Source organism: Cryptomeria japonica, chromosome 1, assembly GCF_030272615.1.
Source record: "Cryptomeria japonica chromosome 1, Sugi_1.0, whole genome shotgun sequence".
NCBI lineage: Eukaryota > Viridiplantae > Streptophyta > Pinopsida > Cupressales > Cupressaceae > Cryptomeria > Cryptomeria japonica.
The window spans coordinates 116,874,994-116,902,605 of NC_081405.1; the positions used below are offsets into that span (position 1 = coordinate 116,874,994).

General features: G+C 40.3%; 1 protein-coding gene across 1 annotated transcript in view; it reads left to right on the forward strand.

The window, feature by feature from the left end:
- Positions 1 to 21,016, forward strand: part of LOC131026827 (uncharacterized) — a 48,203-nt gene extending 27,187 nt beyond the window's left edge. Inside the window, exons 8-9 of the mRNA XM_057956818.2 lie at positions 20,270 to 20,590; positions 20,666 to 21,016. Of these exons, the coding sequence (XP_057812801.2) occupies positions 20,270 to 20,590; positions 20,666 to 20,833 (489 nt within the window). The 3' untranslated portion in view covers positions 20,834 to 21,016. The remainder of the gene's footprint in view (positions 1 to 20,269; positions 20,591 to 20,665) is intronic.
- The last annotated feature ends 6,596 nt before the right edge of the window (positions 21,017 to 27,612 follow it).

Here is a 27,612-nt window from a genome sequence, read left to right on the forward strand (position 1 = left end):
TGAAGAAGGGACATTACAGTTTGCTCTTTCCAAGGTTGCTTGTCCTGAAGCAATCACAAACTAGGATGTTGAAGAATTTCTTCTCCACTTGACTGGGTCTATAAGGAGTTACCAGGATCCCAAATCAACCTTGGTGATTTAGGTGTCCATCAACTCGATGTGCTTGGCTGAAAAACTTTCTGAAATATAACCTCCTCACATTGCCTTCCTATTTGTTTCAGACCAATTGCATCATCTCCAGTAGTAAAGAATTTTCTGAATTTCTTGCCTGAAAAAGACATTTTATGTTGAGTAAATTGACTCTGGGTTTGTGATATTCTTTATAAAATATATACATTTATTTTGGTAGATGATCAGAAATATTCGCAGCTATAGCTCTGGACAGCAATCAGACTGGGAAACTAATCTGGTATTATGTTAAATCTGATCGGTGAACAGAAACTGTGAAATGTACCAGAAATCTTATGATCACACTTAAACCTTAAAATTGCAATGAATACAAACTGGGAAGTGTTGTAACCTTTTTTCACACATCGCCCCATTGCAAATGGGGACCCTCTCTTTTCCTGCTTTCTAGGGTTTTGTCAGTGTCCTATGACCTTTTGCTGCAGTTTCACCAAGCCTTGTCCAGTTCAGAGCATTTCAGGCCCTGACGATTGAAAGTTAGTTTTTGCAAATTATGTGATTCCGAAATACGAACACCACCAGAGTGCTTAGAAAGGCCAAAGGACGAAGATCGCAATTGATTTGGACGAAGTTTGCTTTTTGCTTTTTCCAATTTTTTTAGGAAGTTTGGTTTTTGGCATTTTCAGCCCGATATCCGGTGTGGCTTTTTTTTAGAAAGTTTTTCCTAGATTTTAGGGATCCTTGCTTTTTGCTTTTTCGGGATGCGAACGTAGGGTTTACACTTGCACCACTGACCAACTTCGACCGGAACTCGAAAATTCCAAGTTTTGACCTAAAAAAGCTAAATCCCTAGATTTTAGGCTTTTTGCTTTTTCGGGATGCGAACCTAGGGTTTACACTTGCACCATTGACCAGCTTCGATCGAAACTCAAAAATTCCAAGTTTTGACCTAAAAAGCTAAATCCCTAGATTTTAGGGATCATACTGCTTCAGATGATCCACCTAGGCATGGATTTCAAATTTCAAGTTAATCCGGTTAAATTTTATTAAGATGTGAAATTTTGAAATTTTTCTAAGAATTCTTCTAAGTCTGGCTAACAAGGGTTTTTGCAGGTTCAAATGAGGTCATGTGTTGAAGAGGCCATGATGGCCAACACTCCAAAGTCTGCCATTGTCTTGAAGAAGCTTCAAGGGTGGTCTTCAAAGTCCACCATACATGTTGGGAAGGCTATGAGAAGCCTTGCTAGAAGTCCGCCCATGAAGGAGGACCCCCTAAAGTCCGCCCTAGGGGATGTTACCTAAAGTCCGCCTTGTGAATGGGACCCCCAAAGTCCGCCCAAGGTCTTCAAATGGTGGAGAAGCCACCAAAGTTCGCCCAAGAGAAGCCTTCAAGGAAGTCCGCCATGCAACTTGGGGAACCCTCAGGGAGCCTTGCCTAAAGTCCGCCCTAGGAAGAGATGCCACCAAAGTCCGCCTAGGCCATGTAGGAGGACCCCTCAAACTCCGCCCTAGGCCTCCAAGTCTTGGTGAAAGGTTATCTAGAAGTCCGCCCAAGGTAGAGGACTCACCAAAGTCCGCCCAAGGTAGGAAGAGCCTCCAAAGTCCGCCCTAGGAGATGTTTCCCAAAGTCCGCCCTATGAAGGAGATGCCTTAAACTCCGCCTTGAGGAGCAAACACCAAAGTCCGCCCAAGGTGCAAAGTGTAATGTTGAAGGGACCCTTCAAAACTCCGCCCAAGGAAGTAGATGCAATGTGAAAGGAAGAGTTATCAAAGTCTGCCATACCTTTGGTACCACCTCCAAACTCCGCCATGTTAGCCTAAAGACCTCCAAAAGTCCGCCAAAATTTGAAGGTGATAAGAGTTATCATCAAGAGTCCACCTACACATGAAAAGTCAAGCAAAGTCAACAAGCTTGAGCGATATTGGAAAATCCACAGAGATTTTGAACTTGAAGATCAAGATAGAAAGTTTTTGAAGAGGATATTGGAAGACTATTGAATATCTTCAAAATGGAAAATTATTTCCTGGAAGACTATTGAATATCTTCAAAGTTAAATCCAAAATGGAAAGTTTTTTTGAAAGAGAATATTGGAGGATTATTGGATATTTTCAAACTTAAATCAAAATGGAAAGTTTTTTTTGAGATATTTTCTTAAAACTTGGAAACATGAAGTTAAAATTAGAAGTATGAGTTGGAAGATTTTAAGGGTTTCTACTTGAAGATTTAACCTTGTCTACAAATACTTCATTATCAACTTCATTATTACACTAAGAAGTTCGAAGTTACTAAGGAGAGCTTAGTGAAGTATTTCAGTTTGAAGATCATTTGGAGAAAATTTTGATATTGCTGGAAGTTGGATAACTTTTTGACAAAAGTTTCACGGATTTTTTGGGGAAAGGCAACTAGTACGAGGAAGGATTATCTAAACTTTTCTGAATTTTCTGAGTATTCTGGAGAAAATTCTAGCCTTACTTTTGATTTTTCTGAATATTTTCTAGAATTTAATAAATGATTTTTTTCGAAAATTTTGGAGAAAGAAAATCATTTTTTAGGCTAAGCATGAAATTTTTTGAAAGTTTTGACACTTGGTGGTAACCACAACCAGCCTTAAGACTGAGGGTTTTTGAGGTGAAAATTCAATTTTTTTGGCTAAGTATGAGAATTAAAAAAAATGAAAAGTTTCCAACACTCAGCCATTTTGCAGCCCCGTTATTTTCGAAATCTTTGCAAATTATTTTCTAACTTAAAATTTCATCGTCTGTCTGCAGGTCCTAGACATTATGAAATATCAAGTAGACAAAGATGCTCCTCCAGAGTCGAGGATGACTTCAAAATGGAAGAACATCAGCGACACCAACCTCGGACACATCAATCTGAGGGAATTTAAGAAGCGAATGTTTGGTCTGGACAACCTTGTGCCTACCACCATTGCGCGAAATATGATGAAGAGTGGCATCGTGCATGTTGCTGGCTTCCTCCCCACCATGCAGTGCAATGAACTAGTAGTCAAATGTGCCAAACACTACAACCCCATCAGTAAGGACATTTTTGCACCTGATGGAAGAGTGTTGGCGAATATCAATGATGAGGCCATCAGAGAGGCCTTCAGGATCCCAGAGTATCACAACACAGTGTATATGACAAAGGACGAAGCTGACGATCTGTACCAGGACCACCTAGAGGAATATGATGCCATAGTTAACCATTCCTGGCTAGACAAGCCGAGGAAGGGTGCTCCAAACTCCAGAGGAAGAGCCTAGTGCGACCATACTTCAAGGAGGACATTGGGGACATGATTGTCCTGCTCAATAGAATAATGGGAAATCCTCAGGGAGCTCCATTCGAACCCTGGATGTATTATTTCATTAACGAAATAATCGATGGAGTAAAAATGATAGACTGGGCCAAGATGATCAGCGACAACCTAGACAGCCAACTGAGGAACCTGGAGACGAATAGGACTTTCTTCATGAGTTCTTACCTGTTTTATTCCTTGGCCAGGACCTACAGGTACATAGGTCTCACTTGTAGAGGAAAAGTTGGGAACAAGGAGAACCAGTTTCCAGTGTATGATTGCTATCCCCAGCTCCACATGGAAGAGAAATTCCATTTCAAAAGAGTGAATGATACCTTCCTGATGCACATTACTCGGACACTTCAAGGTGGGTTGCACCAGAGGCTTTCTCAAGAATCTATGGACTTCATTGGTTGGTTCGAGTGTTGGTACATCCAATATCCAAAATTCACTTACCTCCGAATTCAGGGATTCTCCGGGCCTTCATACAAGCTTCCAGCTTACCCTACCAACCGAGTGGTGTTGCTCGAGGTTGTGAGACAATTGGAGAAGTATATAGTGATTCAAAGGGATAAGCAGAAGAAGGCAAGAACGTCCTCACTTACAATTGGCAATGGGCTGGAAACATGTCCATCATCACAAGCTGTTGCAACCGCTGAGAAGGAGCTGGCTTGGTATCCCCTCTATCAATACAAGGCAAGAAGGAATTTCGATCCATTCCATAGGATAAAGAAGGTCGAAGGAACACCGTTTGAGCACAGACTGGATCTAGAAGACTACTGGGCTAATGCAATCGATAGCTTCGAGATCAGGAAGAGATTTTGGTCAAGAATCCCTTTGAGCATGGTGAGAGCAACAAAAGTATTCAGAGTTGCCGATCAGGTAGAAGAAAGCCTAGAACTTCAGCAGTCGGGTTTTGAAAAGATGAAAAATGAACCCCTAGTTTTAATAGATTGGACAGAGGGAGAGAAATCAGATCTAGCAGACCTCATGAGGTCGGTGGTTGAGTATTCGAGGTGGTGGACGTCTGAAAAGACAAGGCAGTTGAAGGCCAAAGGTGTGACCTTGACTCACGAATTAATGGCAGTAGATGATACTCTGTCCATCAATCCTTGTACCTCTGTCGATGATGTCCGAAATCCAAAAAGTGTTGGGTCTCGAAAGAGAAAGGAGTTAGTTGGAAGCTCCACAAAGGTTATTGGGAAAAGGGTTGTAGGTGAAAGAAGAGAGTCCAGCGAAGGCTATTCCATCCTAAGTGCTACTTCCATTGTGCACAATTAGAATGCAATTGGGGAGCAAGAGATGAACATCTGCATGATTGATGATGAAGTAAGAGTGCTTTCTCAACTAGTTAGGGAAGTAGTGGAAGAGGTCGTACAAAGTCCAGACAGAGAGCAAACTGAAGCACCTACAGTCTTCTTGGATGGCATACCAGCAAACCCAGAGAGGCAGATGATGAGTTTGACCGGAACACTGTAGAGCAATCAAATCAACCATTCCAGATTGGTTGAGAGAAAGAATAAAGGCCAAGGTTCCCAAGGAAGCCCGCTCCGAAGAGGTCACTGCAGCATTTCTAGAGAAGGTGAATGAGCCCACTATAACTAAACCACCCAAACCCGCCAGGAAGTTTTCCCTAATTCAGAGAGACAGTGCAGGATTCAGGACAGTCCAGATAGCGGTGCCCAAAGAAGGGAAGACTAGAGACAATGTCACCGCGGATGATTACAAGGTTACCACCATAGAGCTGGGTAAGCCCACCCAGGACCAAGAGGTCCAATATTTTGATGACTCCTGCAACGTTATAAAGACGAGTCTAGCTTATGAAAGAGAAAAGAGGAAGAAGGTTGAAGAAGAGAACTAGCAGTGGAGGAAGTGTGTTCTCCATCTTACCAGCCCACTCAAACGTGAGGTCCTGGTTACTCCGCCACAACTTCTTCAGCAGGGATCAATGAAAGACTATGATGATATGAAGGGCTCGTATACTCAAGCAAAGGAGTGGATTTCAGACGCTTCGGTGCATGCTGACACACTGGTAGAAAATTTAGTATCGGCACATGAGTCAGCTTCTTTATTGATCGATCGTATCCAGGATCTAGCCTCCAATTGGGAAGAGGTGGATGAAATTCAGAATGAAATACTCCCTCATCTGAAGGTTATCCGAGGCATGTCGAAGAGAAGCTTAGTGGATGCAGGTATCATACACACAGGAGACAGGTACGACTTCAACACATGGTACTATACTTTGGTCACTCGGATTGAAGTTCTGAAGAAATCCGAGACCAAGTGCTTTGAGACAGAGGAAAGTGTTAGAGAGATCTTGGGCAAGGTATTCCGTGTGGTGTTAGAGATTTGGAAGAAGGAAAGCCTAAGGGAGAAACATTTACAAGCGGAGAACCTGAGAGCCAGGATTCAGGCAAGCTTCTTCAAGGATTCAGGGATGATTGACAAAGGCGATCTTTCAAAGATTGCAAACTTCCTCTCCATCGATGAGAACTTCCTTACCCAAGCAGTTGAGTGGGAAGGCATTCTTGCCACATGTACTGATGATGTGGACATCATCGACTTCCAGATTGGCGGTTTGCCAAGTGTCACCATGGAGGAGGTTAAGCTCATTGTGTCCAGATACGTTGAATCTCTGAAAGAAGAAAGTGGTCACTCACCTTAGTGAAATTAGCAGTTGCGCCACGTGTCACTCTTTCATTCATTTGAGTTGATAGTATTTTGGGAAACCCTAATTAGGGTTTAAGACTTTCAATCTTGGCCCTTGATCGCTGTTTGATCTCGGCCATTCATTTATTTTGAAAAACTATATAAGGTTGCCTCCTCTCATTTGGAGAGTGTGAGGTTTTTGATGTATTGTTGCTTAAGGTCATTTCCAGATAATATATTGCATGTGCGCTACTTTGTAATCCCTATTGTTTGAATGATTTGCATGGTTTCAATTTCCTCAACACTTAGTTAGAATTAATTTAGATTTGCTTTCATTGTTGTTAATTTGAATGAAGGATTTGATAAGTGTCAATTGATGGTGTTTCTCCGCTCATACTTTTGGTAAATGGATGATTTCCACTCTACCGTGCAAAGTTAGTCTGAGCCCATCCCTTGTGCATCCCAACATCTCGATCATAAGCACAACCCATTGAAGATTGCACCGGTCTTGTGTAGTTGTCCCTAGTGTGACGAAGCAAGGTTTGGTTTCTTGAGAGCACCCAGTTGATACCGTTTCCAGAATTCGTAGGATTAGATTAGCCTTCTCAAACCCTATACTTTTTTCCCTTTCTTTTGAAAGTCTAAATCCCAGAAAATCCAAAAAAAAGAAGAGCCTAAAATTGCTTTATCCATCTAAGTCCAGCAGTTCAAGACAGTTGTTAAACGTAAGTCCCCCTTGAGATTTTCAGCATACACTACCCAAGAAGCTGTTCCACTAAAGTCGCTTGTTCGCACATATAGACCTTGGAATCGGTAGTGATTTTTTAGGAGAGGATAAAATACCTCCAGGTATCCTATTCTAGTGTTTGGTAGATGATAAAACAGACACCAACAAGAAGATGCTTAATTTCTTCTATATTATTGCTCTAAGTTACTAAATCGGCACATATGCAGGCTGATTCTGGGTATGAAACGTCCTAGAATCAGATCCTGAGTCGAATCGTCTATTGTTTTGACTAGGGTATGCTTTTTTCTTGCCTGAAGTGTTTTAATAATTTTAGGTTTAATTTTCAGTTTTAATTCAATAGAATTTTATTAATTTTAATATCATTTATTTATTTTTCTCTTTAAACTATGCCTAGTAAACTTTTTAACGTGACCGGTGATGCTGGCATGACATGACCTCCGGCTCCACATGGAACACTTTTGACCCAGAGCTATGAACCAGTGAGGCCACAAACGGGGGACCTCATCCCCACACTTCACTTGATCAATTCTGCGAGCACAACGACCTAGTGAAGGCACAAGGCTTGTGAGCTTAATGGCCCAACAGGGATTTGAAACTTGGTGGCCGCTTCACCAACAAAGTGTTTTAACCGCGACACTACATGTCCGAAGACAAAAATACTCTTGTAATTATTATAATGAAGCTTATTGTTTTTAAACTTAATTCATTGGTCTATATCTTTTAATATATATTATTTTATTAATTAGTTATTTATTAAGTTTAATATTATTTAATTGTTATATATATGATTTTTTTTTTAATGTTGTATTGAATGGTATTTTAATTTATAGTAAAGTGTTTTGAAAAATACTTTTATTAATAGCAATATATATATATATATAATAAATATTATATATGTTGCTTATAGTCTAAAAATAAATATTTTAATAACTAATTATTCATACTGTATATATAATTATTTATATTTTTTGTACGAACATACCCAAGCCCACAAAATAAGTTGCTGTACCCATGTACCGTACCTGTGTACCTGATCTTGATTTGGCAACTTAGTAATAATATTGCTCAATACAACTCGACATACAATTTCATAGACATCAATATATCATTGCAACTCGGGAGAAATCATAGAAATCATATCCTGGCTCAAGTGTGTGATTGTGCCAGTAGTGTCCGAGTCTCCAAGATTGAGTCTCCCTCTATAATGTTTATCAGATCCCACACCCTAGTATGGTTCTGCAGCGTTGTAAATTGTACACCTTTATTAGTGTGTCCAATTTCACACTCACCTAGCATCTATTTTAGTATTTCCCTTTACTCTAATGCATTATGGGACCTTTATTGATTTAAATTAGTATTTAAATTAATATTATGGGTCTTATTCCATTTTATTACATCATCACTCTTATTTGGGCCCTTAATTCTAGATGTGCCCTTTATCTTTTTATCCTGATTTATCCTTAATCCTACTCCAATGTCAACTTCCAAGACACATTCCACATATCTATGCATTATGGTTAGAGTCACCGAGCTGGAATCAACATTAGAACTCCATTATCTTGCATTTCTCGGAAGTAGGAATAATGTTACCAAGACTAGGGCGATCTACCACCTTGGTCCTGCACTTTTTTCCTCAAATTTCAGGAGGATAGTTTGGCGGTCCTATCTAATTCAAATTCCGCTCTGTGTGAATAAATCACAAATGTAAGCCAGCCTAAAGGTAATTTCAATTATGAAATCCCTATATAAGGCATCCCTCTCAATTCATTTTCATAATCTTATCTTATGCTAACATCAAGATATCTTCCATTTATGTTTTATTTATGATTTCAAGATGGATTTTATGTGATTTATCATGTTATTGCATCAACACATGGAGGACTCATACTAAGAACATTACATCACTTATTGAAGGTATAATCATCTACATTTAAGTATTTCAATTCCTTGCCCTCAAAAGGCAAGCTTTTCCAATTCAATTCAAGTCAAGTTCAATTTCAATTCAATTATAGGGTTAATTGCAAACCCGGGGTTTGACCTAAGGCAAACCCCTATCCACAACCTCCCTTTTTTCCCTCTTGTGTGCAGCTACAGGTACTCGACAGAGCCGAAAGACCTTGGACAACATCAGGAACCCAATAGAAACCCAATAGAAACCCAATCCTAGAATTTGGACCTGGTTTTCAGGGACCAAGGCGCTAGGGCGCTGTGCCCCTCAACATTTTTCATCAAATTTTACAAGTGTCTTCTATTACGAGAGTAATTGGTAAAATTTGAATTGTATTTACAATGAGCAAAATCGCTCAATAAATAAAGTACAAGGAATTTACAAATAGAAGTTTCTAACTAGAAACTTCGGATACAATATATTACATGATTGAGCATTAATTATCTTAGAAAAATATTATTCTAATACCCTCCCTTAATGTTCAATCTATCAATTACACCAAGCTGCCCCCTAAATTTGACAAACTTATCTGGACTGAGCGACTTGTTGAGAATGTCTGCAGTTTGATCCGTAGTTGGAACATATTGCAACTAAACTGAGCCATCTTCAACAAGCTTTTTGATGAAGTGATAGTGAGTTTCCGCGTGCTTAGTTCTTTCATGGAAGACGGGATTCTTGGCAAGTTTGAGCACTCCCCGATTATCATAGAACAAGGGAGTCGGACCTGCTTGAGATATCCACATATCCGCATGCATTTGGCAAAGCCAAACTTCCTCACATGCTGCCTTAACTGCTCCTTGATACTTTGCTTCTATCGAGGAGAGAGCCACTGCTTACTGCTTTTTACTAGTCCATGTGCCTGCACCAAATCCCAAACTAAACACATATCCAGATGTTGATTAACTATTATCAACCGAACCTGCCCAATCTGAATCTGTGTAGCCATTAAGTCTAGGATCATGACTCCTAGTGTAAAGAAGCCCACAATTAGAGGTGCCCTTCACATAACGCAGCACACGCTTCACTGCTACCCAATGATCAACCTTGGGGGCTGTCATGAACCGTGAAATTTAGCTCACTACAAAATTGAGATCAAGTCTAGTGGAAGTGAGATAGATGAGGCTACCCACTAGTTGCCTGAATTGTGTTTCATCTACACGAGGAGAATCAGTCTTGGCTGACTATTTTAGTCCTGTCTCCATAGGCGTGGAAGCGGGTTTGCAATTCTGCATTCGAAACCTGTCAAGCAAGTTCCTGGCATACTTAGATTGAGAAATAAAAATGCTACCATCAGTTTGCCAACTGCAATCAAATGTGCTGAACTACTAGTAATGATCAAGTCATCCACATAGACAATAAGAAAGAGAATGTCATCACCAAAGTGTTTGATATACAAATTACTATCAGAAGGACTATGTTGAAAACCATGAGCAACCAAGTACGGATCAATCTTGATGTGCCATGCTCGAGGAGCCTGTTTGAGTCTACATACTTGATGTTCTTTACCGACAACCTTAAAACTAGGAGGTTGCGTCATGTAGACTTCTTCCTGCAACTCCCCGTCGAGGAAGGCACTCTTAACATCCATCTGATGGACTTTCCATCCAAACTGAGTTGCAATAGTGAGAAGACGAATGGTACTCATCTTGGCAATAGGAGCAAATGTCTCCTCATAATCAATGCCCTCCCGCTGTGTGAATCCTCGAGCAACTAATTCTGTGTTGTTCTTCAGAAGGCTCTGGTATTCTGCGTCCATTGCATGTTCTCGAATCCTTTTTGCCTCTGTATAGGTCTGAGGCTCATAAATACTATGAATGTTGGCCATGAGAGCAAAGTTAACTGTATTTTGCTGCTTGCCCTTGTTTCTAGAAGATCTACCCTCAATGAGCTCATTAGGATGAAGATCACTGATGGTCTTAGCCCACTACTTAGGTCGGAGAGTAGAAGTGCCAACATTAGATGCAGGAGGAATAACTAGAGTTGGAGGTAGAACTGGAGGTGGAATAGGTACAGGTGGAAGATTAGCATCATCCGGAGGAAATTTAGGTAGTGCATCATCAAATTCAGATTTTGCATCATCCCTCCCATCAGGTGAACCAAATGGAAGACGGACACCTAAATCAGAAGCTTTCAAAGGCTGATCCTCAGAATTATGCTCAGACAAGGAAAGCTGAAACGATGCTCGATCTTCATCAAAGACAACATCACGACTGAAGATGAGACGATCGGTGTCTACATCAATTAGTCGGTAAGCCTTATGGTTGTCGCTGTACCCTGTAAACGTAAGCTTCTGACTCTTGGAATCCAACTTGGAGCGCTTGGCATCTGGAATCCACACATATGTGAGAGAGCCAAAAACTTTCAGATGACTGATCCTAGGTTTGCGACGAGTCCAGGCTTCCTCAGGAGTCTTCCCCTTAACAACATGAGTGGGAGACCTATAAAGGAGATAGACTGTAGTAAACACTGCTACTGCCCAATATTTCTTAGGAACATTTCTATGTTCCAACATAAACCTAGCCATTTCTGTAATGGTGCGGTTGCGACGTTCTACAATGCCATTTTGTTGAGGGGTGTATAGTGTGGTTAACTGATGTTTTATGCCATGTGTATCACAGAAAGTGGAGAAAGCAGTAGAACAAAACTTCCCCCAATTATCAGATCTAAGAGTAATAATAGAGCAACTAGACTCACACTGACAGGAAGAAGATTCCATCAGCCCATCGGCAAGAGTCACACCGATAGCTGTTCCATGGGATAGGTTACTCTGATCGACCCGAACACTGGTCAAGAGAATTCGAGGCATATTTCCAACAATCTCCCACTTGCCGAGGAATTTATTGGACCTGTCTACCATGCCGAACACTTACAGATTTCACTGAGAACCATGGCCTCTAAAGCCCATCAATGCTGACATACCACTCGATCAGAAAACATCAAGAAAAGAAATTAACATGTGCACCTATGCAGAGCAGTCTCATCTCATTCATGAACACTTCCACCTTCTACCATGCCACTGCCACTGGACATACATAGAAGCTATCCACTGAGAAAACTACAACTTTGTCTCCCGAGCACACAAAACTCATGATTCAATCTAACTGAATGTACAAACATTTGTTACAGACATAGCTAGAATAGCACCCACAACAAGTGCTAGCAAATCCAACTACACATACCCTTAAGATATACCAAAATGAATTTTAGAACATTAACATGTACAACTTGTTACTCACAGTCTCAAGCTTCACATGCAATACAGACCAAGGAGCTCCCACTGCACAAGTAATGTCAAAGTTGAAAATAACCATTTACAACATCACATAGAAGTGAATAAATCTTTGTACCAAGAGCTTTCCCAATACTGACTGGAAACAAAGAACCTGCAAGCAAGTCTTTACAGCACCCTGTATCATGCCCTTCTACACCCACTTCTTAAATGTCAATTGTGTTATAACAGATGAATGCATCTCAGTTGGACCTATTAATCATTCCAACACATACATCTCTAGCCACAAGAGAAAGATAGCACCATCTATGTTTCCATGTATCCATGAGCACCTGTAACTGATCAGCACATGCCAACCTCCAAATGCATAACCACATCATCATGAAGTTTCAAACAATATGATCAATGTACTCAAAATACAAAAACAAAAACTAGATCATTGTCAAACTTCCAATTGCAGAATCAGGAATATAAACATGACAAACATGATCTAAAACATCTCTTCCAAAGAGATTACATGCTCTGTATGAACATAACCACATTATGTCAAAACTCTAAATGCATCTTAAGAGTGTAACCAGACATAATATAATACATCCTTACTAAGGAAAACATGTCAAAATATGACATAAAGAACATCTCTACCAAGGACCCCTTTATGGATCCTCAAGATGTTAGCATCTTCAGTCACATGAAGAACATCGACCATCAAATGATGAATATACATCACTGCCAAACATGGTACCAAGTCTTACATGGCATCGTGACAAACATCTTCTTCATGAAGATTGAACCAAACATCAATAGATGTCTGACTTGCCAAAGCAGCTTAGAAGGCATCTCCATCTTCATTCTGTGAGGACCCAGAATCTGAAAAACTCTTATTTTTCTTCTTCTCTTTGCAATCCTTTCGGATATGACTAGTCTGCCCACAATTCCAGCACTTCGCTTTGGACTTCTTTCCAGGAGACTTAGAACTTTCCTTTGACTTGGATTTAGACTTCTTGTCCTCTGTCTTGCCACGAACAACAAGGGCCTCCTTGACCATCTCAAAAGATTTCCTTCGTGTTTCTTCTGACAACAACGAAGCAACCACATCTTCCATCTTGAAAGTGGTTGTTGTACTCCCAATGGCCATTACCAGATGATCCCATGTGTCAGGCAGAGAACATAACAGAAGCATACATGGATCCTCGTCATCAATCTTGACTCCCACGGAAGTTAGCTGAGCAACCATCATGTTGAAAACATTCAGATGATCTGCAACAGATGTACCCTCGTCCATCTTCAAGGAATACAACTTCTTCCTCAGGAACAACTTGTTTACCAGAGACTTCCCCTGATAAATATCTCCAAGTTTCTTCCACAGAAGATGTGCAGTCTTTTCCTCATGAACGTTTAACAGAACAAAGTCTGCCAAATAGAGTTTGATCAATCCTCTAGCTTTTCTATTTGCAAGATCCCAGTCTTGTTGCTTCATGCCTGAAGGTTTTTGTCCAGACATAGCAACCCACAGATCTCGATCAACTAGCAAATCTTCCATCTTGAGTTTCCACAACTCAAAGTTTGAACCATTGAACTTCTCAATCTCCACTCGTCCAGTAGTGTGTGCCATCTCAATTTGCAAACCAGATACTCTGCCAGACTCCCACTGAAAACAAAATTGACACAAAACAGCCCTACCCGACAAGGATAACACAACTAAATGGCTCTGATACCACTTGTAAGGAAAGCCATGCACGGAAAACGCTCTCCTATCGTCAATTCTAAGGGGATTAGCAAGCAAGGAAGTATTTCAATTTTAGTTTGCAGTACATTAAAATAAACACAGACAGAAGATTAAGATGAACCATACAAAATAGCATCGGAGAAAGACACCAGATATACGTGGGAAAATCCTTACGGGTAAAAAACCCACCACCAAAGAGAGATCACTTTATTCAGTAAACAACATGATTACAATAAAGTTATCAGATCCTCTTTTCCGGACTCTGATCTCAGAACTCTTTTCTCACACCATGCAGACACATCGACTTGGCTACTTATAAAACCATCACCTCCACACAACCTTCATGCACACCCTTCTTCGCTCTGCTCATCGGTTACATCTCTAGCAACCGCCATCTGTCCAACCAAACATTCCTCTGTCAGTTTGTATAACGGCCTTGGAACGCAACCATCGAGTAACAACCTGTGCATTCATGAACTCGTAGAAAACATATTATCCCACATTCATTCGGAAGTCGGGTCGGTTCGTATTCAAATACACCGACATAAACATTCCAAGTGTTTGCCTACTAGTCTTTTGGACTTTGGTCCGGGCGACCATCCGCAGTCAGATACTTCCCCATGGGCCATCGGAACCAGCACTGAAAAGTTACCCCGATATCCGATCAACAGTAAACGACTTCATCGGACTTTGGCATAACTTTCATCTAGTCAACCCAATCGCCGAAGGCAACCTCATCGGGTATCGGTGTAGCAAACAGCCAGTTCTCCCAATCTCCGATGATACCCCGATCACCGAAGGCAATTCCATCGGGTCATCGGCAAGACAACCAAACAGCTATGCCGATCGTCCGATCTTCCTTGATCTCTTTCTGCGCTCTGCCACCTGCCACCTGCCACCTTAGCACGGCCTCACTAACCGCCTAGAATGAAGCTCTTTTGCCGGGCCCCACCACTTGGTCGCCAAGCCGCAATGGATAACGTTCGTGCATTTCCATCATGCGGTATAGCGACAATTATCCGATCATCCTGGACTTGCTCACCAGTTAACTCGCTTGAGCTGCTCTCTTGCCGGTTCCCACAATGGTCGCCAAGTCGTGGGGGATAAACTTCGTGCATCTCGCCATAGCGGTATAGTGACAATCGTCCGATCATCCCGGACTTGCTCACCCATTAACTCGTCTGAGTTGCTCTTTTGCCGGGTCCCACCATGGTCGCCAAGTCGCAGGAAATAACTTTCGATCATCTTTCCATCGTGGTATAGCAACAATCGTTGGATCATTTCGGACTTGACCACCTGTTAGCCGATCACAGGAAGAAGATTCCATTGGCCCATCGGCAAGAGTCACACCGACAGCTGTTCCATCGGGATAGGTTACTCCGATCAACCCGAACACTGGTCAGGAGAATTCGAGGCATATTTCCAACACCTTTGCCATATAGTGTTTCTATTACTATCTTTTATTATCTTCCATGTTATCTTGAACTGCTGATCATCTTTTTATTATTGCTTCGTTGAAATGTAACTCTTGATGTTGATCTTTTGACACCGTACCCTTGGGACCTTGATGCTAACTAAATTGATATCCTTTGATGAAGTTCGTTTGCTCTTGAATTCTGATCTCACATCCTTATGCTTCCTTTGTATTCTCTTACAATCATACACTTCACCTCTGATTTTATTGTGCTATCATCCTCTAAGTCCTGATTACTGATGTTGAGGTTGAACTCGCTGTCCAGAAAGCTTTCCTTGCTGATGCTGATTGTAGACAGGGTTCGCTGATGCTGATGATGAATGGATGAAATGGCCCTACTCTTGATCAACTTTGCTGCACTATGAAGATATAAATCACTGCTCTGCACATTATTCGCTTTGCTATTGTGATCAAATGTCATGATTAACTTATAATTTATAGGCATTCAAGGGATGTGTGTCTCTTCATCCACCTTGGCCAACTTGATTACATTTTACAAAATTCTCTCCCATCCCCTAGGAAGCCGACTTGGTTGCCTTTTGAATAAAATTTATTATCACCTAAAAAGGCCGACTTGCTAATATTTTTGAACATTTTCTTTGCAAACTCAAACCTAGACCTTAAGATCACTATCTCCGGCTTAGATCAATGGAAAGCAAGGTGTTGGACAAGGGCAATGGAAGCCACCTTAGACCACTATCTCCAGCTCTCCGTTACCGATCTTCTTTAACTCGATCTTTGATTTCAATCCTCATGTCAATCTTTCATGTCAAAGGAAAGGTTGCATTTGTATCAAGGCAAAGAAACATTCAAGCGTCTTGTTCCTTTTGCCTAAGCTCTTTTCCCTACTACAAGATTATCATTAACCTTCAAACAGCTGTTTGTGTACAGATCAGTCACTAAGGGATCAAAAGAAATATGCTATATATCAGATCCGTACTTGCAAAGATCAAGATTATCGCTTGCAAAGGAAGCATATTGTCATCAATGAAGAGCAAAGGTCAAAATCGGACTTTGTAAGTGCCACTAGAAGTGCAATCGGACTTTTTAGGTAGCAATGGAAGTCATTTCGGACTTTTTGAATGGCAAAGGAAGTGCCATCAGGATTTTGAGGAGGCAATGGAAGTCATCTTAAATTGCTATCTCCAGCTTGCTCTCAGCCTTCCAACCAACAAGAAACCTCCAAAAGTACTTCTTCCATTCAAATTTTTTATTTGTATTGTCACACTTGTATTTGCAAATTCGATCTGCTTTTCTTCTCTCATTTGCACTATATGCTGGCGATACTTTGGGTTTTGTCTTTCATTTGCATCATTTTCATCTTGCCAAATCCAAACTTGAAGTGGAGGCTTTTATAGGATCATTTGCACAAAGTCATCTGATAAAAAAAACATCTCTTATCCTTGTATGAACAGAAATCTTCATTTCTGAATCGGTCACTAGGGCTTCATTTGTAGCAGATGATTAATCAATCAATTTTACTTGCCTCTCCTTACCAAGACAAATCGGTCTTAAGGGTCTGATTTGTACAAAACACAATTTTATGAACACTGTACTTATCTTTTCTGAGCGCCAATTCTCTCACATTGTAAGTGGTGTTTTCTGCTCTTACTTGCACAATTGAATCAGGCCTGATTTTCATAACCTTAGGTCTGATTTTAGGATTTTTCACCTCTGACTTTCTGTGTTTGCAGGTTTAATTCTATCTGAGTGCATTCTTCATGTGGTGATGCACAGATCTTTTCCCTTGTGTTGAGGAGTCCCCATTCTTGGTTTGTCACCATCTTATATTCCTTGTGCCCCATTCTTCATTTGTTTACAACCATACCTGCAAAGACACGCAACTTGAATTAAACATCATGCACATTAATCATATTTCTGAGTATGAAATTATATTTAGATCTGATTGTGGTCTAAACTTAGAGAAATTAATCCACTGGAAATTGCATTTAAATCAAGGGTGAATGAGGTCTGATCACTTCCCAGAGATCTGATAAAATTCTTTGATCAGGGACCAGCCTACTTGAGCCTTCTCTTACTCAGCTTATCCTTTATGATTCACCTCATTTAATCTTTTCTCTTTTGAAGCGAATGAATAATTAAAATCCTCCATCAAGGTGAATCTGTTTGAACAGGTACGAGCCTAGAAGTTATGAAACAAATTTGAAGTGAAGTGCTTTATATTCTCCATCTTAAAGTTTTCGTGGGGCCCAAATATGCCACGGGTGTGAAAAGGGAGGAGAAAGGTGTGATAGTGAAAGGGATATTGTGGCAATAAAGATGGAGGAATATAGTGAAGAGGTGCCACGGAGGGGATAAGGTGGAAGGGATGTGGGGTAGAGTGAGGTGTAAGGTGGGGTAGTAGTTATGAAAAGGAAGCTTGGGGAAGGTAATAAAGAAGGTGCCGGGAGATGGGAGTTGTAAGGGGTAAAGGATGGTAAGTTAGAGAGGGGTGCAAGGTGTGGGTGAAGAAATGGGGAAATAAGGATAGGATACGGGTAAGGGAGATAAAAGGGGTTTGAGGTGGGTAGAGGACGTAGGTGAAGGTAGAGGTAGGTGTTGAGGAATATAGGATGGGATGATGTGGGAGGTATAAGGGGTTATGAAGGGAGTGAAGATAGGATAGGGGGTAGGGGGTAGGGGGTAGGGTAATAAGGGAGTATGGGTAATGGATGGGTAAGTTAAGGGGTGTGAAATAGAAGGGTGTGAGATGGAAGTTAGAGAATGTAGGTGTAGGTAAAGGTAGGTGAAGGGTAGTGGGTGGGTATACTAGGATGGGAAGAGGGTTAGGTAGGTGAAGGTATAGGAAGTGGAAGGAGATGGAAGGTAAGGGAGATGGAAGTGGCAGTGATCGGGTTTGGGCACCCATTGGCAGTGCTGGGAGAAGTGGAAGGGATTATGCCTTGGCTGAGCAAAGGAAGTGCTGTCAATGCTTCGGTTACTGATTTGGGTTGTCAATGCCTCGGTTACTGATTTGGGTAATCAAAGGAAATTTTCATGCCTTAGCCAATTTAGCATTTCATCCCTAGTTCTGCAAACAAAAGATGTAAATATTTCATTTTGAAAGCCTTGGAGACTTGACTTGATTACCTCTTGACCAACTACACTTCTTCAATGCAAAGGCTAATAGCAAAAGACTCTACCAATGGCTAAGCTAAGACAACTAACAAAGAAAGCGAAAAAGTGGGGGTCCCCATTTGCAATGGAGCAATGTGTGATCACGTCACAACAGGTTCCATCTAGGACAAATGGCATCAGAAGCAATCAAAATTTTCTCCTACAAATGTGATTGCTCTCACTCTTGATTTAATCACAACTTGGCTGTTGATGGATGTGTCTGGTTGCTTGTGAAGGAGATGTAACAATATAGATATGAGACGGATAGATCTGAAACTGCTGAGAGGTATGGAGTGAAAACTTTTCTGCACTGATGTCCTTGTGATGGCAATTACAGTTGCTTCTTAGACGGTCCTGCAAATGAATCAGCAGATGAAGAATACAGTGTCAGGATGACTATGATGAGTTACTTTGTGCAGAAGTAGGATTAATCAGCTATTAAATTCGCCCCTCCCACAGATCTGTCTGATTATCTTCTGTTATGACCTCTCCAACTATAATCTTCAGTTGCAAATCTACAATGAGCTGTCTCTAAACCTGGATAAAGGAATGTCGCTCCTAACCGAGGAATGTGTAAAGTCAGCTCACCCACCTGCAACACATCAAAATCTCTCAATTTGGTGTACATTGCAATTCCTGATTGGAACTGCCAAGCTTGAGGGAAGGGTTTTTGTCCTAACCTCAAGGAAACTGCACTAAAGGAGTTTTGTCCTCGATTGCATGAACTCCTGAATTCAGAAATGAACAATTGCAACATGAAACTGGCTGTCATCCAAACGAGCACAAACAGCTTGTAGTTATACCTTTTGAATTAGGATCCATGGGACCTAAAGTGGGTGCCCAAATTTGAAATTTTTTAATTTTATAATGCATTCATTTTTTATTTATTGTATTCAGTATTGAAAAACACTTTCAATAAATAATAATAATATTAAAAACTGCTGGAAAAAGGGGACATGACAGGCTTTAGAACTTACTCTGTGCTAGGATGAACTTGTTGGCCTTCCTTCCATTCCCAGTTACCCTATCTCGTACAAAAGATTTTGCTATAGTTTTTTTGATGCTCTTATTCATGTAGCTCCCTGCAATGTAATTCTCTGCATTCCTTAAAGCATATGGGATGTGACACACAAGGTCCTAATCTTCAGTAATCACTTTGCTTAATAATTTGAGCCTTCGCCGAAATTAAAATTTCTTTCTCTAAATTTATGCCAAGATTAGTTATCAAGACCACATGCTCATCACATTCCTTTCATGCAATTTTAGGTTATTCTTTATTGTGATCGTTTCTAGGCCTTCATTGCTGATGACACCTCCAGGTTCTGGTTAAGCAGGATCATGTTTGGAAGCTTCATCAAGTTTTAATTTCCAGAAACCTCTTATTAGAAATTTAGAAGTAAAAACTGTTTGCATGATTCAGATCTGTTCTTAAATGTGGGCTTTAAGTACTTAAGCATCTGAGAAGGTGTACAATTTTTTTCTTGGGTACTCTTAGTGGGATACAGGATCAAGAATGGCCATAAAAGGACATTTATTATCTGCAGATTTGATCTGCCATTGGCCAGTCTTTGTGAGATTACTTGTAAGTTTTATCAATAATGTTATTTGATACTTGTTTCCAATTTCAAGGACCCGCAATATTTTGTCTAATTGGGGCTGTAAACTCGGTAATTAAATTACTATTGAAGGTTTTCTTTTTTCCTTGTACTCTTCGTGGGAAGATTCTAGAATGGCTAAAAAATTTATTATCTGCTGGTGTGATCTACCATTGGTCATTCTTTTTTAATGGACTTGCAGGTTTCAGCAATAATGTTGATTATTGTTTCTAAATTCAACAACCAGCACTGCTTTGTCTTTGTAACCTTAATTTTAGTGTGGTATACAACATTTTTAATTTCAAAAACCAGCAATATTTTAAAATTGGATGACAAAAGTTCTGTAATTTATATGAAGGTCTTTGCTACAACTGGAGATAAAAAGGAAGGTGGAACCCATATACTATATGATCCAGCTTTGAGTGAGAGGGGAGCACTTGTTTGTGTTGCTCGAGCGCCCAGGAAAATATCTCTGGATGATTTTGAAGCAAAACCTGTTATCCATAACCCACATGCCTTACCCCTATTTCGAGAAGAACCAAGCCGTAAGCGTCAACGGGAAAAAGCAAGGAAGGATCCTATCAAGTCACAGAGACCAGATTTGCCTGTCACAGGTCCTGGTTTTGGTGGGAGGGTTGGATCAACAAAGGGCAGTTTGCTGACACAATATCTTCTCAAGGTATGTAATTATTTTACATTTGCTTGCCTTGGATTTTATGAAAAGCAATCTCTGATGGCTAATATGTAATTGCAGGAAGGTGGATTGATTAAGGAGACATGGATGGAGGAAGACCCAAGAGAGGCTATTTTAAAATATGCTGATGTGGCTGCAAAAGATCCAAAGTTTATTGCACCTGCATATGCACAAACACAGCCAGAAACAGTCTTTGCTAAATCTGATTCTGATGAGGAAGATAAATGATATTGTGCTGACCATCAGATATTAATTGTCTCTTACTGAGCAAAACTCTTGACATTTTAGCGATATGTTCATGTTGCCTTGAACCCATTCACATTCCTCTGTAAATTTATTGGCCAATATTATTTCTTCACAAATTGTATGGCTTGTTTTAATGTCTGCTACGGTTGTAGCAGTTTTTTTGTTTGGGGCTCTCCAAATTGCCGATTTCTGTGCAGCATAATCTAGAATAAAACGTAGTTGAAAGGTGAAGAGAGGTGCTAGTAGTAGTGTTGACGTGTTTTTTATGACAGTGTCGAACACAGAATAAAGTTACCAACGGTCACCTTGCTCTCTCTTGACCAAAGTGCAATTGTAAGCTAAGATTGCAGAAAGTTCAGACAATTGACTGCAAGGTATATGCAACAAACCTGACTCGGTTGATGTGATATATTGGTAATCCAAAGGGCCTTACGTATGCTCAAAGAAGATTTGACAATTTTGCAACTTCAATGAATTTAATTCGCGAATGATTTATCGATGGGAGCTCTCTTTTTAGGATTTTTGAGTTGAAATATGCAGAAAGTAAAAATGAAGGGTTTAGAAATGCTATTCTAATATAATCTAAATCTAAGAACCAGGAGACAAGGATTGCTCAAGTGAACCCAAACCACACTCTGCTTCGCCACTAGGAGACAACTACATAGAGGCGGTGCCATCTTCAAAGGTTGTGTGAGATTTTTTCAGAAGACCAATGAACACCACCAATGGACAATGTCCACCTGATGATCGAAGTTAAGTTCCCACGTAATAAAGTCTCAGATGAACCTTACAAAGTTAGCAACAATCAACTACTAACAAAAGTTATGAGCAAGGTTTCGCACTATAAACAATCTCATCAATCTCATTCATCTAATAACTTGAAAGCAAATTTAATCTAAGTGAAGAGAGTGAGACCATGCAAGTCATAAAACAAAGCAAGAATACACCATCAAATTGAACAATGTATTAAGTTTGCTATTTCACAACTTATCGCAACAATCTTAGAATCAATCTCTCATCTTTTAAAATTTGGGGGGGGGGGGGTCACCCCTTTATATAGGCCGGGGGGTCACCCCTTTATATAGGCCTCAAACCATGAGGATATGCAAACCCTAGTTAGGGTTTTCCCCCAAAAGATTCCCCACACATGATGCAACAAAGTGAGAATCTACAATAAATGCCCATGAAACCCATATACATTTAATTTTTAATATGCCTAAAATGACATCCATTTGTGCATTAAATGCACCACTTTCATCAAATTTGCCTAATCATGCAAAAATGCTCCCCATGCACAATCGCCATGTTGCCATTAATGCTCCACCATCTTCACATGTGACGGTTATATGTAAAAGGAATCTGCCATAATATAATAAATGTGGCGGTTGCATGCAAAAGATGTTTCATAAATTAGACATGCATTGACCGGGCCGCCACTTGGTCAAAATATTCTAGTAATAAGTGTGCCACTACTATTCGGTCAAAATATTCTTGTTCAAAAATGGATGACCATTGTCTCGTTCATTAATGACATAAGTGATGAATTTGGCGATGACGACCTCCAATTCTTCTACGAAGACGCTTAACACACTTTCTATCTTCTACTCCATCAAAGTCATTTCTTCTTCTTTGGAGCAAAAGTTCTCTCATTCTACCACCATTTGCTATGTTTTCCTCATGGTGTTGGAAAATGAAGCAACATTTTCAAAATGTTACTTGGAAAATGATCCCACAATGAAGAATTCATGCAACTGGCCATCAGGAAGTTTATCGTCACTCCACCTTCATTCAACATTCTTGTGAATAATGCCTGAATTGTGTTGATAATTTCCTCATGTACCGTTCTAATTGAGTCTTTTAAAGCCGAAGACTCCATGTTGAACCTTTCAAAGATATCATTTCCAGAGCAAACAATGCAAAACCACTGTGGCAAGTCATAAATTTCATTCTCTTGAATCACCTTCCCATCAATCAATGCCTGCTTTGGAACTTTCATTAGGGCTCTGAGTTGCGGAATGGTCAGGTCCTACTAAATGTGAACATCCTCCCATAGACCATCTGCCACATCTAGCCTGTTCAAAAGGGTAACAAGTCTGGAGTGAAAATGAGCCAAGTCTTCAATGAATTTTTTAAGCTACAACGAAGATGTCTTCCACCCATTCCTTGGAATCTTGGGGCTATTTTCTTGATTGTTTCAGCATCATTAATGACCTCTTTAAGAAGAGAGGGAGGAGGAACAAAGGACCGATCTGCCTCCCTAAACGGATGCTTGAAGCTCTTAACATATTCACACAAGGCCTTGTTTTCATTTTTTAGCCTTCTACACTTTTCTTTCATCTTCTGCATCTTCTCTTTCATGGCCAAGGAAGAACCCTCAAAGTCTTCCATTACCTGAACCGTGGAAGCACACCCCAAATCAATTTATATGATCACATAATCATTTGGCGTGATATCATTTCTACCTTTTTCTACTGCAAACTCAACTAAATGTAGAGTTTTGGATCCAGACTCATCTCTTGTGATTTTGGAAATTTTCGGGCACCTTTCTTTTCTGTTGGTTGACCCATTCTCTTCAAAAGTTCTTCCAGTTCCCGTGCTGGATCAATTTCATGTTTTGGTTCCTTCCTCAACCTATCTTTCAGCCAACCAGGAGTGGGAATTGATTGATCCTTAATCTCCATATGTTCTTGTGACACTTCCTCCATTTTTTCAAGGATCGTCTCTACGAAACTATCCTAGCGTGACTCTTCTGGATGAGAGGAAAGTTCTTGCCTTTGCACCCTTGGTTGATTGGGCCTATGTGAAGCGTTGATGCTAAGAACATCTTGTGCTGGAATATTGTCGGGAAGTGTCCTTGTGGCAGATTTGCTGGATTTTTTTGTGTAAACATTTCTACTTCCTGCACATTGGAAGAGCTAGTCGACGATTGAACTTCTTCCTCTCTTGCTCTCTTCTGCTGCGATTCTTCTGGGAAGACCTCTTGCTTAGCAACTAACTGAATTTCTGGTTGGACATTTGGTTGGGTTTCCTTCCTTTTCCTTGTCTTAGGCTTCGTTGGAGCACTTTTTCCTTCACTAGGTCCAGCCTTTCCTTGTTGAATTTCCCCTTCTTCAGCTTGGGCCTGTGAAGATCCTTCTGTGGCCTCATTGTAGGAATCTAGACTTCCCATTAACTGGTAGCTCATGTGGACATTTTCCCCTTCAATGCCTTCATATGTCGATCAACCCACTGCTTGGTGAACTTCAGAACCGGCCTCACTAAAATGTCTAAGTCATCTACGTCAGGTTCTGACCAATCTGGCAACTGGATAGGCTGGTCCTTGACCTTTTCGCACTCTAGCTGCATTACGTTTGTATCATCTTTCACTTGATCTGGGACTTGTACTATTTCATCAATCCTAATCATGTCGAGGGGCAATCTGCAAAACATTTTTTTTCTAACCTCAAGGTCGTTCTTGGCACCTGCCCAATAATCTTCCAGGTGAAACTTGTGGACAAATTTTAATCTAGCAACCTTCTTGATTTTACGATATGGACCGTAGTGAGATTTGGATTTATAGAATGCCAAGCAGTAGAATGCCAATTCCTCTATTGCTTTTTCAGCTGCTGCCAGGTTCGGGCACACTTCCACATAATCACAGAGGACAATAGGGAATTCAATAGACAACTTTCTTTTCTTCTTTTGAATTTGGTCGTAGGCCGTCAATTGCCTGATAAGCTCCAACAACACCAATTTATTGAATGGATACCTCGGTAATTTATCTGGCTAGTACAAGAGTCCTTGCGTGCTGATATAAGTGAACTTTGGAAACTGTAGGAACATGGCCCCAAATTTATGTACCAAAGCCTTGACTTCTGGCGACACTCTCTTGTGAAGCTCATTCTACATAAATTTAGTTAGGTAGATAGTAAAAGTGTCATTTACTAGTTTGAAAGAACTGGTGTTATATAGGTGTAGCTGAGGATAGCATTCATAAACTTTCAACTGTGCTGGCACATATCCCATGGGCCTCTTTCCCGACAAGCCATCAAAGCCACCCATCTTTGTAAGTGAATAAATCACGTAAGAACTCATATAGAAGGATTGGGTCTTCTTCTCCTTCAAATCTTCCACCTGCTCATGCACATAATGGCTGATTAATCTAGCACAATCCACTATTACATTGACATTCATGACTTCGCCAATGTAGAAAAACATCTATGTTTCAAAATTTATGATATGTGGACACCCCATAATTCTACTCAACATCATCTTCAAGTCCACATACTCTTGCTTGAATTCGAAAATGGGGAGTGTCTTAGGCATTTTAGAAATGTGTGGTCTAGGTCTGCATCCAATTCTTGTTGATAACTTCAACGCATCTGTCAGGACCTGTATCATATACTGTCGTAGCTCCATTCCTAGTCTTGTAGGTCATGGAATGATGTGATGGAATCCCAAAGGTTTCACCAATAACCTCTAGAGTCAAGTTGGCGCAATCCAAGATCAACTCCGGACATTGAATAGATGGAGGGAACTCGTTGCTGCAACAATTCCACTTTTAACAATCTTGGCAACGATAGGTGATGGATTATGTCCAGCTATCCCAAACATCCTAATATGGGAAGCAACCAAGTTGAATGTTCCTAGATTTGTGTCATTGATTTTTTTCCACCTGGACACCATCTTGGATTCCAGAAGGAATCCCTTCATTTCTGCTTTTATATGTGCCTACCTGGTAATAGTTACTACTTTGCTTGATTCAACCATTTCTCCGTGAACTAAGCTTTTTGAAAGGAATGAAAATTCTTCAAGTCTGACTTTGTGCACTTTCTCTCCAACTTTTACTTTCTTCAAATTTGCACGTGAGAAATGAATTGTACTTGCATGTTTATATAGGATTTCTCCAACATGCTGCTAAGTTGGCAAGGATCAAATTTGGCATTTGTTTTTAATGACGTGTCATACTTTCCTCTCCAAGATGCCATGCAAATGGGTTCTGCCTTCATAGTTGAGTTCCAAAATGGAATTTTCCTTTAATGCCCTGAGTTGTGCGTCATAATTTGGAATATTCTTTCTTCTTGTCTTGCCCACTCGCCAATTTTCCATTTTTTTAATTTTGGAGGAATTTTTGAAAGATAGACTTAAGATTCTTATTATCCATCCACTTGGCAGAAAACCCTAGGAGAGAGAAACTTTTGGTTTATGAAGAATTTTCTTGAAGTTTTGACTTTTCCATGATCCAGAGGAATTTTTTTTATCAATTTCGCACATGTCCTATTTTTTTAGGAACTTTCCAAAATTAGGGTTCTAGGGTCTGGGATAGAAAATTCTCTCAGGAATCCAAATATGATTTTTTTAATTTAAAATTCTGATGAATTCTGATGCTCGAAAATGGATTTTTTAAAAACTTTCCCAAGGGGATTTTCCTGTTCAATTCATCCTTGACCTTCAATTTTCCCTGCCTTAAAATTTTTTCTTCTTTTGTCTTGGGCATGAAATTCATATTTTGAAGGAAATTCCACTTTCTTCATGTTTTCCATGGCACCATTACTCTCCTTGGACGCCATTTTGCCATGGTCAAGGAATTCCTCCTTGGCCTACTTTTTCCTTGCTCCCTCTTTTTTGGCGCTCCTTCCTTGACCTGGGCACCAAATGCCTATAGTGGAGGAATTTTGAGTTTTTGAACTTTCCCTTGTCACCTCCTGTTTAGTGCCCACTCAACCACCTTGGGCGTTAATTGCTTGGTATGGAGGAATTTCATGCTTATGGGGGAATTCTATCATTTCCCTTGTCCAACACCTTGCTTTCTCCTTTGGTGCCAAACATACCTTGTGGCGGATTTTGACTTTGAAGACCCTTTCCCTGTTCCCCTCCATTTGGCCCCCCATGCCTGATTTGGGCGCAAAAGTACCATAGTGGGGGAATTTTCAACATTTTGAGTTTTTCCATGCCTTGTTGATTTTGGCGGCCAACTCCTGATTTGGGCGCCATATTGCCTTGAGGAAGGAATTTGCATTTTGAACTTTTTTCCTTGATCCCTCTCTCCCAGCGCCCTTCACTCCTTCTTGGGCACCAAAACACCTTAGGGAAGGAATTTCCACATTTTTGTTGCTTTCCATGTCCACCTCTATTTGGCGCCCTTACTTGGTCTTGGGCGCCATATTGCTAGTGCCAAGGAATTTTCCACTTTTTGAGTTTTCCACGACACTTCCATTCCAACGCCCATACTTAACCTTGGGCACTAGAATACCTACATGGAGGAATTTGACTTGCTTCTTTCTAGATTGAGTTGATTTTGATCATTTCCGGATTAGGTGCTATATTTGGATTTGAAGTGCTTTGTTGCGCTAGACTTAGAAGGTTTTTCATGCTTTCCAGTTCTGGAATGTGAACCCACACTTAGCCAATTTTTTGATCCATTTAGCCTGCTTTTTTGACTTTTTCGGATTTAGGATTGTTCAGAAATGCTTAGTCTTCGGTGTCTTACTGTGATGACCCTGCCAAAGTAGACTTCCTAAAAATAGAAAATGCTTCAAAATGTTAGGATTGGGGCAAAACAAAACGTAGGGACATTTACTTAAAATAGTAAGTTTGATTTTTTGGCAAAATTAGACCAATCTGGGAGATAGTGAAATCCCTAAAAAATAGGAACTTTTAAAAAATAGAAAGTTTCTCAGAATTCGCTCAAATTTAATGTGTAGGTTCCTTGAAGGGTTCTGATTCCAATGCAACACTAAGTTTTTCCAAAACCCTAAAGGAAAGGCCTCAAATTCAAATCT